Genomic DNA, 12,530 nt, shown 5'->3' with positions numbered 1-12,530 from the left:
TATGAAAATATCTTTAATGGATACATGTTTACAGTAAATATTGATACAATGTATTCTATCTAGATATTAATTATTGAGATTTTCAGTTAAAACATATTTATTTTAAAATAAAAGCAGATAGATATTTAAATTTATAGCATTAATAAAGGATGATCAGCTTTATTAATGCAATAAAATTAATTAAGATCAACTTTATGGTTTTATGATACTTTTATCATTAAAGAAAAACGGAATACACAACGAAATTGTTAAGAATTTTAATGAACAATATATTTACTCTAGTACGGATTCCTGGCATATGATTTTAAAGTTTCAATAATCGTCTCACTTGATTTAAGATATAGATCATAGAGGATTGCAAGATTTACCGCTCCCGTTGAATATAAATGTGTAATTTGTATAAAGAAGTTTTGCAAGCGAGGCGAGCACGAACGCACGACTGCTGTGCCGTCGTTACAAAGCGCAATTAGGATTATGTATAACAGGACACGCGATTTGAACTTACCTAAATGGTGTTAAGCAATTGCAGTGCGATTCTAAAGCTAACCCACGCATCGTAGAGGAGATTTCACTGAATCTATTCCTGTCATATATAGATATAATGCTAAGTTTAGAAGAGCTAACTCTGGTATAACAGAACGAATTGAAATCAATTCGCAATTAACTTAGCTCCAAGGATATCTTAACTTTTTTGTATGGTTTTTTCGTATTTCTTCTATTATTATTTTCCTTGCAAATAAAAATATCAATTTTTTTTTAATTTATATTATTTTTTAATTTAATTTTTACTAAGGGTGAAAATGAGTTGAGTACTAGACTTACATATTAACTGAAAACTGTTGCTAAAAAGAAAAAACTGTTTGATGGTAACAATGAACTTATAAGTTCGTAATACAACTTGCGGTTGGCCGTGACTTCGTCAGTTTGTAGTTTAAAAAAAAAGAAAGAAAAAAGTAGGCTATGTTACACCCGCATCCATTACCTGTCTACCATTAAAAGTTCCGTCAAAATCTGTCGAGTAGTTTTGGATATTATCCGGTACAAACTTGGACTTGCAGACTTGGTAAAAAATTAGATTTTCCTGAAAAGCAACGCAAATACATCATGTTCGGTAAATATGAAATTGTTTTTTAATATTACTTAGAGGCACTCAAATTTTATTAATTTTATAGATACTGCTGAAATGAAGATGGCAAGTAAACGCACGAAATGTTGCACAAGTCAACATTTGACGCGCGCACTCGAGCACCGTGACAGATAAAGATGGCGACCCGTTCGGATACGCGTCGCGGATCGGGTCAGATGCGATCACGAATTTCGGTGAAAAATTACCACCGCTCTGTGAATTATGTGGTAAAGCCGGCAAATATTCACGTTCTTAGGTTAATACTCGTTTTAAAATGTCAAAAGCATCGCATATTATTTGTATACAGTTTTGCTAGCTAAAACAAATAAGTAAATAGAAAACATTTTATCTATAGTCTGTATTGCTTAGAAATTACAATATAAGGCCATTAAACCGAATATTTTACGTGTGTCATATAAATAAGCACTCGTCTTAAGACGAATATAATATTTAGGCGATTTAAATCTTAAAAAATTAAATCACTTACCGGTGACTTAAGACACCAAAATCTCTATACAAAACAGAGACAAACAACTAACAATATTTTGGTCTCAGAAACCCACGATAAGACATATGTTGTATAAAATAAAGTTGTGTTTATAACAAGTTCTAAAATATAAGGAGTAACCATGTCGATAACTTGTAATCTCTGAATTAAAATAGTTTACATAACTAGCATATTTAATAAGGAAAGTTGACACCCAATTACGTACAAGTTACTTGTAATTAAACTAATTAGAGTAATATTAATACTATTTACAAATGCCGGAATTGTTATGAGCAAGCTTTTAAACTAGAATAATTATACATCAACACGATGCCAGTAATCTATGGATAGAAAACTCGGTAGCGTTGTATTAATCATGCGCCTGTAGAGTAGAAATTATATGGCCAGTAGCGATTAATTTGCCGCGATACATTTCGCCATGACACCCTTGTTACAAATAAATAACGAGGTAACGCGATATGCTCGCTACTGTTACTTGACATACGGCCCTATCGAACCGCCTACAGTTCTAGTTTGAATAACAATCGTAAATATAAAGATTTACATGTTAGATGTCAATCATATCAATGCTATGGTTTGAGTTTACAATTAAATTGACATCTTATTTTTATTTCAAGATCTGCTGTTACATTTTTTTTCATTTAAAATATATACTACTAGACTACTATGAGAGAATTTATTTTCTACGAAGTATACAGTACGATTACGCATTTCGTGAAGCACTTTATCCCGGACAACTATAACGATTATTTTGCCTTCACAGTTGAAAGTCAGGAAGCGGTGCAGCTGTTTAACTCTAAATTATACAACAAGGACATAACACAAATATGAAATATAATCAGTTGACCATCCGTACTGCTGCTGAATTTTGAATAGATTCGAATGCCGCTCACTACATTTGTGCAATTTCGCGATACAAATATTATGGAAATTTAAAATCATCGTAGAGTTTCCCACGTTGTGTTCGGGACTGGCTCACGTTGACATAATGTATGCGACTCCATACTCGCCTCTGCAGCGTCTTGTGCAACTTTATAGGGTACAATTATGGCGGCATTCGCGTCACGCCGTCTCTGCTATCGTGCCAGCTTTGTATGGTTATAGTGATGTAAGGCGCGAAAATTTGTATGAAATTCATTGAACCAGCCACCAGCTTAAACTTTATAATCAACTAATTAAAAAAAAAATATGCTTGAGAAGTTGTCACGTCTTGGATATTACTTGAGTGAATCGGTTAAGTATCCAATTTTTTTTTTTATTTTTTTTTATTCACTATTTGGCATTTTCTTTGCTTGGATATAAGTTGAAGTAATAGTAATATTCAATATAGCTTGCGCTTTAGTTGTTAAAATTGCATTTTTAAATATTAGAGATATAAAGAGCTTAAAGTGACTCGAATTTAAATAGTCAACATTAAATCTGAGAAATCTGTACTATGTTAAACAAGGCCATGTCTACTATGTCATGTCATAACAACTATGTCGTTTAATTTTAGTTTATTTGAATAAAAATTAGTAGTCAGCGCGCGATATTGACCTCAGTTACCAAATATTTTTAAGTAATAAGTATTACTGAAACATAAAAATTCGGTGCATGTTTATGATAGTGGGCATTTATAACATTCAAAATAGCTTTAAGACTTACGTGATAAATGATTAGTCCCAACAAATGTTAAGTCTTGTCACTGATTTAATAATTTGTTAATAAGCTGATTTAGAAATAAAAGAAATTATATGTTTCTTATGAGTTTTAAAATTCAATAACTTATTGTACTTTGATTGTAACAACAATCTATATATATAAAAGAAAGTCGTGTTAGTTACACTATTTATAACTCAAGATTGGTCGAACTGATTTAGCTGAAAATTGATGGGGACCTCCCCATCTTAGAACTAGGAGACGGACATAGGAACTTTTTTTATGTTGTGTGCATTTTTTTTATTCCGCGCGGAAGGAGTCGCGGGTAAAAGCTAGTTAACAATAAAAATGGATAATATAGATATTGCAAATTTTACAGTATAGTGTTATTAATTTCTAGCATACCAATTGAAATATAATTTATTTAAAACTTCGCAATTTTGACTTCAAAATGTATTTCGAATTGAATTAAAATAGTGGATTAATTATTATAAGTCTAAAACACGTCATTTATAATGCGCCCATTAACTGCGCGTAAGCATGACAAGTTGACAAAACGAAAGCAACAGCCTTCACCCGGACAGGGACGTCGCAGTCTCGCCTACACGGACGCCTCGGTGTGGCATTACTTTAATGCGGAATACCTTCGAGGGATCGTATGCGACACATCATAAGGAATATGCTACACGAACGATGCAGCAGGAATGTGACCAAATAATTTAAATCGTACTAGCTTTTACCCGCGACTTCGTTCGCGCGGAATAAAAAAATGCACACAAGATAAAAAATTTCCTATGTCCGTCTCGAAGTTCTAAGCTACCTCCCCATCAATTTTCAGCTAAATCAGTTCTACCGATCTTGAGTTATAGTGTAACTAACACGACTTTTTTTTATATATATATATAGATAGATAGATATAGATTATCTCATAATAATTTACGATCGAGTTATCGATTTATATTTCCAATAATGTTGACTGACAGATGTCAAATCGATTAACTTATTTTTTTATGATTTAAATGACACGAAATAAAATATTCTTACGAACGATACAAACTATCGATTATAATTTTGTATCAAATGAAATAGAGTCAATAATAAATTACAGTATTTAATTAAAGGTTAGTAATTTATTAGTCTGTTATGAAAGAGTAGTAAATCGATAATAACGAGTAGCGCAGTGGCAATCGATACATCGATAATCGTTATAACTGCGAGTCGAACAATAAATATAACTGGTAATATCCAATTGGATTCCTTGTTTAGTGCCGTTCGATAACCGAGTAATAATGAATATGACGTTAAAATAATATCCTGAAAGACTTATAGTAGATTTGTCGCATACTGTTAATGTTAATGTTGGTTGACAACACAAAAGTCAAGTTATATTTTTAGAAACATCGCGCTTATATTTAATTTTGTAATTGTATTAATTGGAAAATATTTTATTGATTGTAATCACTGTAGTGACTGTAGTGATGATTAAGTTATAATTAGTAATGCTCCTGAAAGAAACTAATACCTTTCCAGTGTTTTTATTTATTCATTACATGTAAAAATATGAAACATAAAAAATAATGAAATAAGTTATAATATTAAGTTAAACTTATAAGAAAAAACTTGTTAATACCTAAGTGATAAATTTTCATAATTACGGTCACTAGTAGTCGTCTTTGAATATCGGACATCCATTGATGGAAACTTGAAAAAAAAATCGAAATGCATAAGCTCTAACATTTTTAAGCTCGAAGTCACTAATGAGCTGAAACGGAATAATTCCATTAAGAGTCTCATTAAAGAATAAAAAGTAAATAACGCTAATAAAATGTCAAAGAAAAACTACAAACAAGTCACAAAGCTTTACTCGCTTCAATCAGTAGCAATTAGCCAGTTGACGCAGACACGCTGTCTGGCTTCAAGTGACGGCCACCATTGTTCGTGAGTGGCTCAAGTTATAATGGTGATAGGATCTGATGTGTAGAAACAATGATTATACATGTAGTCGTGATTGAGGCCTGTGGAGATTGGCGCGTTTCTCCCGGCGTAATGACGTCTGACGACTTCATTGTTACCCGACGCGCAAACGCCCACGTAAAAATTATTAAGACACTTATTGGACTCAGTTTTATTATGATTGGTCGTGATCCGGGTTTGATGAATAATAGATGTTGAATAGTGGTTATAATTAGCTGCTGTATACTTCGCAGCCGGATTTACTAGTGCAACTGTGTAAGGTGTAATTAGGAGCAATGAGTTGTGTACATTTTTATTACTACTAAGCTTTATTACGTTGTAAGAAAGTATACGTTTGTGAATGTACTTCACTTGTTTGATGCTTGAGTTAACGATGTTAGAACGTATATGCCATTTATTTGCGTCTTCATTATGCTTAATTTTACAAGCATTATAAATGATAATAGGCTAAAGACTATGTTAAATTGTATATAGTACTTTATCTATATGTTTAACTTATAACTAGAAGATTATCTTTGACAGATATGTATATATAAATATTTTAGACTACATATTATGTATGTATTTATTTTTTACGATTGTTTGATGACTATTGTAGACTTGTACGTTATTTACAAATGGGATAGATTTGGAGTCGCTTTATCAAACTGTAGAGTAGCATTACTACAGGCCACTTTGTTGACACCTACTATATAAAATGCATGTACTCACCGAGGCGTACTCCGCACAGATGTCTATAGAGCTGACGAAGTCGTGTACATCGTCCACTGACCAGCCGGCCAGCCGTGCACGCGCCTCCGCACACAAGCAGTCGCCCCGCGCCTCGCTACGATCTGTTAACCAATATAAATAAGAATTCAAGCTTAGACTAGAAGATATGACGAAATTGGAATGATTCTGGGAAATATCTCTTGCTCCTTTTTTATTTACATTATTACAGTTTTATAGCAATCCTTTGTTCCATCTCTCCCATGTCAAGTTTTTTAAGTAGTTTTGAAATTTTCGTATGTGACATTGTCTTATAAAAAAAATCCACCATCAGTATTGAAATAAAGAGCCTTATTCACTGTATAATTAATTGATAGGTATAGAATACGCGTACCATATCTAATGTTCGTTGGTCGATAAACGCAATTTCGCTTTTTTGTCGCAGCATGCTTTTTATATTAGTTTTTTGCTTGTCCGTATTGATTGGAAGCTTTTATATGTTGCTAAATGAGATTTGTTGTTAGGAACTTTTAAGAAGCTGAACATTTTTTACCTTTTAAAGTTGAATAACAAAAAAAAAAGAATTAAAATAGATAAATTTAATACTTGAAAAAGGAAACGAAGTTTACGTTAATTCAAAAATTAATAATTAAAGTAAATGACATAACGATAAAAACTATTATAAGTATAACTAAAGCATATTTAGTGTCACTATTCTATACTAGTATTAGTAGTAGATGTAATAGTTTGTTTGTTCGAATTGAATAAGCTCCGAAACTACTGAATCGATTTAAAAAAATATTTCACGAATTGGAAGATACACTATTCTTAGGTGACACTGGCTTATTACTAGATTTTTTTAATTCTGCAAGGGAAAATTGCGAACAACTGCTAGTAAACGACGTTGTTTTATTTCATGCAGCAAAGATGCATGATAAATGAATTTAATTGTAGTCGTCAGATAATGTTCATGATGGTAATTATTCGTGATTTATTATTGTAAGATGTTGTGCGTTCATAGAGCAAAATTTGCATAGTTCAAAGTTACCACACGAATGACGTCACAGGGTAATAAAGTTAAAACCACTGATTATCGCTGTAATCTAAGAATGAATTACTATTTGTCTATGATTGCCTTTGTTTAAATTTAGCGAGAAATAATTATTAATACGTTGAATAAAATAATAATTACACAAATCGTAAGCATTTTAAATATTGCTATCACAATGTTCGACATTTTATCACACGATCACAATAATAGAGGGTGACTGTCTATACATTTACATACATATAGCGTAATATAGTAGCTGGCAGTTTAGCAAGACAGATAGAAGAGTATTGTTTTTCTCGACCTATTACTGGTATAATTACCATGCGGAATATGATTTGGGAGGTGCTATGTACATACTCAACGCTTGAGTCATAAGTACTCTTTTTTACGTACCGAATTAGGTTAGTATTGCTATGTACTATAATAATATTTATTTACCTTCATTAGACACCCTGTCCCGGTCATCGCTGTCGCTCCGCGTGCTCGGGCTGGCGGAGAGGCGGGCGCGCTTGGCGGCGCTCTCGCTGGCCGCAGACAGGTCCAGGGGAGAATGCTCTGCGGAGTTGCCCACCAGCCGCTTGCGCCGCGACCGCCCGCTTCGACCCACTCGCGATATCGCCAACAGCGTCTATTGAATACAGACTTAGTTACTGTTACCCCAATCGTAAGAGTCTTATAGTTAAGAGGTACAACTTCGGATTGGTCACTTTGAACACGTTCTATGCCACTACGATTTTGACGTCTTAAAGAGTATTTGTTAAGCATTAAATGTGTTAAAATCGTTTTCAAAATTGTAAAGTTGAAAAAATAACATTCTGCTTACCACTCCGAAGTTTTTTACCGTGTACCTACGCAACTGTTTAGTTTATGAATGTAACATAAATTATATATATAGATATACTCTTGCCGTAAGGAAAAAAGTTGAATTGATACCCTAGCAACATTTCTTATTCGGAATGCGGTAAAAGTTACTACGTTCCCAATACTAATTAAGCTCCATTTTAAAGTAGTTTGAGTGAGAATCAGAAAATAGACTAGACCGCGTGGGAACCAACGTATCGAGTAGACATAGCAAAGCAAGCTCGGAATACTTTTAAAATCACACGTGTAGGCGCTCTGCGATGGATAACTGATAAGATAGAGGTATTGCATCGTAATTTAAGACCGACCGGATTCCAATGCGCCACGTAGAACATAAGTCGAGAATTTGATGTGGATTTTACTATTCACTTTTCGAAATCGGGTGATACTTTATTAGTTAATAACTGAAGACTAACAATATCTAAGATAATTACGTTGTTCTATAAGAAAGTGTCCTACTTGCCGCATGCTTTCCTATCTCGTTTTAAATTGTGAATGGTTACTTATGAACCACTTGGCGCGCCTCTAGTATGTTATTCTAGATAACACAACGTGCGAGCTGCGAACCCCGAGTCGACCTGTGACATTTACAAACTCAATTACTCGGTAGCTGGTCAAGTGGCTCGCTGAGGCCGGTCTAAGTATACACTTTATCTGATCCAGACCACTCGCATTCATCATAATAACGTTACGCCGACACGCTCACCGGTCGCGGGTCAAATTGCAATCTATCTTTTTAATTGCCTCAGCGCACTAAAAAAGAAGCAAAAGCTCACTAATTCCGAGTAAATTTCAGACGGAGGCGCGCGCGCGTGAAATGAACACGATCGGGCGCGCGTGCGCACTTCCCCCGACACCCCGCGTCGTCCCACCGCGCCCACCGGGCAGAGGTGCCGCCATTTATCTTACAATTTATTTCCGCATTGCTCCCGTTTCACTTTATAGGTGAAAATAAATTTAAAACGACTATTTATAGATTGAATAAGGGCAAAGGAGAGAAATGTAACAAATCATGTTTATATTGCTCACGGATACGATCTATTTTAGAAAGTAAACATCGAATACGTTTACGAGCATTATGGAGAGAATAATAGTGGAGTGTTTGGAGTTGTGCTGGTGCCCCGGTAGGTGAGGCCTCGAGCACTGGCCCAATGAAAATAAGATAATCATCGCTTTGATACTATCTACTGCGGTTTACTTAGAAAGTTGGAATCCAATGATTGTTTTCGAAAAAGTAACGTTAAGTGTCTTCATTTAAAATTTTTAATTTATTTTTACTACATTGGGGTAGATACCAAACAATCTTAGCTATCTTTCGCCAAAACTTTCAGACCTCATGTGTTACAGAAAATTAGCGTCTCTAATCTTGACAATAAACTAGACCAGACCTAGAATAAAAACACTTGTAATGCTTTTGAAAATACGTTTGTTTTGTCTGGTAATCAAGAATACTGTTATGTGAATATGATATTTTTATTGATAATATAAGAATACAATAAAAGTTAACAACACAATAACAAAAAGTAATGTTCACAAAAAGCGATTCTCATTCATAATTCGAACGTCGCCATTTTTAATTTCACATCCTATGAGTGGCGTATCTTCGGCGCACGCGCGGGCGCGTGCCTCTGCCAATTAGTGCAGCTCCAGTTGAATCCGCGCGAGTCGAAACGGTTCGCTGGCCATCGCCTCCGTTTAATCCTGCTGATTGTGCGCGCTCGCACACGGTAACCGCCGCGCAATTAACACTCTCGCCGTCTTATCTGTGCCAGAGGAAGTGTAAAGGTCGGAGGCCTTATCTGATTTAATTGTCTTCATTATGGCCGCAAAGGAAGCGTCGCTCGCCGCGCGTTATGATTTTAAAGAGGTCCGAATTAACATAACGCCGGTCGACTGACCGCGCGATACCCGTCTTATGAATTTAACGATGCCCCGGGACATTTTAATCACAGCCGTGAACTATGAAACGTGCACTGTTGTGTAATTAAAGTGGGAAGGTCAGTGAGCACTCGTGTAAAATAATTAATATGAATTTTAAAGACGCTCTTATGAAATAAAAAAGCAGCTGAGCGTAAATTATTTCATAGAGGGCAGACTTTTAGTTGATGTGAATTATGAAGCGATGAACGGAAATCGTAAAGTAATGTTTTAATTTTATTGTGTATAATAATTCTGGTTACATTAATGCGAAGGTTAAATTAAATTTGACTTAATTTTGAAATATATTTAAAGAAGTTTGCTTATAACGTTAATATTGAAACGTGAATCGTTACAAAATTAGAAACTTTAAGACATAATGACTCATTTTATTCTTCTAGCATTTTGCTTGTATTTCTGGTGGTTCATGATAAAATGGTAGATAATGCTGCATTACCGCATAATAATAATAATCTTTTTTTAAATTTCGAAACACAATAATTGTACACATATTTTATAGGTTGAGGCATTCTTTTAAGTGAGTACATACTTGTGTCAGGATTATCGCACATAAATAATAATTTTGCGTATTCATTCAAAACGATGTTGCCAGGATAACGAATCAAAGTTAATACGCTTCGTAGAGCGCCGGCGTCACGTATTCCTTTGTCATGAGGAAGAATAAAACTGTTTGTCAATGCTTCGGTCAGAAGGCACGAAATGTCTATGGGTTTCCTCTTCCTAGTATGATAACCTCGTTGTTATAACAACTATGGTTTAGGTGCAATTGAGAATATTATCACAATTTAAGTTTGCGTTTTCATTTTAAAACATTAACGTTAATATTAAAATATACAAGAATGCAAACATTTTTCATACAGTTTTTAGTCTATTTATCGTCATTTAAGAAATTGAATGTCTCATTTGTTGTTCAAAATGTCGTAGGTAAGAATGTTGCAATCTTCACATTCTGATGTTATCGTACACAAGTTGTACTTAATGTAATAATAAACTCACCTTTGTTGAGCTCATATCCAGCATCGGAGGGAATGCAGGCAGTCTCAACGGTCCTCCTTGTTGTGTTGTGAGCTTGTCAAAGAGGCCACCGAGAGGTACTTCGCTTGCATCCGACTGAACAGGCGATGGTGGCGCCGCTCGGGCTTCCACGCCGAAGCCATTGATCCGATGGAAATAACTAAAGACAGTGTAATAAATGAGTAAGGATTAAACATATAGGTCCCCAGTCTAGGCTAGACCTACAAAGAATCAGTGACATGAGGATGTACCGGGAATCTACGATAATCTTTCGGGAACTTTGTAAATAGAGAATACATATATATATAAAATCTTTTCGTATTTATTTTAATAATTGTTACTGATTTAAGTTAAAATTGTGTGAGATGTAATTAACTTCAGTACAACTTTAATTATACGCGAAATTTTCTCACGCGTAAAGTTTTAAGTTTAAGCGAAAAATAAACATAAACGATAAAAAGTATACAGTCTTTATTTGTGTTACGAAAGTGATACTGTTTTTATTTTAATATTGGTAAATAGTCCGGATCCTGATTTCCTGTTCTGATCGTTCATTTCTTTCTGTTGAGTTTCCTGTCTTACCAATGCTGGTCTGTTCTCATGAGACTAACGACTACATCCTATTATTGCTTAAATTAAGCAACATTTAAATATTAATCTGTCTCAATCAATTCGCCTATTAAAATTAGAATATTTTTTTTAATTAGACAAAAGAAAGTTGCTATATTACTTTTAGAAAGAATATTATTTAATAAATTAAGAGAGGAAGTAGTGATAAGATGACTTCCGCCCTTAGATTTAAGTTGGGATATGTTCCAATAAATCAGACATAGGAAATAATCTCACAAGTAGTTAATCAAATAATCATTATAGTGTACATATTGTAAATGGCCTATTCTCTATCAAGTAACTGTTTAGCTTCAAGGGCGTATTATCTATTATACGCAGCAATATCTAAGTATGTAAAGCATAGAATTTGTGTCGAACAATGAATTTAGTGGGCGACCTTTGTACAACATTGCTGTTGTTTCATGAATAATGGCCCGCCTTTAGAGATAATTAAACCATGTATAATCGAGTGAAATACTGCCTACCGGTCTAGTAGCTTTGTTAATGTCAAAAGGTTAACTTTTGTATCGATACCAGATACGACTACGTATACATTTCACTATTAACCTACGACAATGTTTATCTATGTTTAAGATATTGTAATACCAACAACTCCTACGCATAAGAAATTAATAAATAATTTATAAAAAGTGCCATTTTAGTGTATTTTAGCGAGATAAAAGTTCGATTGTTATAACCATTTAAAAACTCTTGATGATAAGTGATTGCAGAAGTATAAAGATTTTGTTTAACAGAGTTCAAAAAGTTCTAAGTCGACCTTAGCGTAGAATCCGATGCATTTAATAGGTAAATTTTTGTTACATTTTTAATGTACTATCTATATCTATATATCTATCTATATATACAGTCAAAACCGTTTTTAGCGACATCGTTTAGAACAACATACCGGTTAAATTGACCAAAATCAAAGGTCCTGGCTGAATGTTATTACATATCTTTCCTATTAATACCTGACACCGGTTGTTACAACTATCGGTTTTTACGACTCAATATGAGTAGTACCTTCGATGTCGTTATAACAGATTTTGACTGTATATATAAAAAAGTCGTGTTAGTTACACTATTTATAACTCAAGAACGGC

At 34.1% G+C, this 12,530-nt stretch overlaps 1 protein-coding gene across 2 annotated transcripts in view; it reads right to left on the bottom strand.

Annotated features, from left to right (window-relative positions):
* The window catches only part of LOC106717952, a 129,384-nt gene that overhangs the window by 25,502 nt on the left and 91,352 nt on the right, over positions 1 to 12,530 (bottom strand). For both annotated transcript variants that reach the window (XM_045680437.1, XM_045680436.1), the window contains 3 exons: positions 10,801 to 10,978; positions 7,444 to 7,633; positions 5,958 to 6,079 (listed from right to left, as the gene is read on the bottom strand). In XM_045680437.1, coding sequence (XP_045536393.1) covers positions 5,958 to 6,079; positions 7,444 to 7,633; positions 10,801 to 10,978 — 490 coding nt within the window. The remainder of the gene's footprint in view (positions 1 to 5,957; positions 6,080 to 7,443; positions 7,634 to 10,800; positions 10,979 to 12,530) is intronic.

Source organism: Papilio machaon, chromosome 13, assembly GCF_912999745.1.
Source record: "Papilio machaon chromosome 13, ilPapMach1.1, whole genome shotgun sequence".
Taxonomy (NCBI): domain Eukaryota; kingdom Metazoa; phylum Arthropoda; class Insecta; order Lepidoptera; family Papilionidae; genus Papilio; species Papilio machaon.
This window is presented reverse-complemented; position numbering and strand designations above follow the sequence as displayed.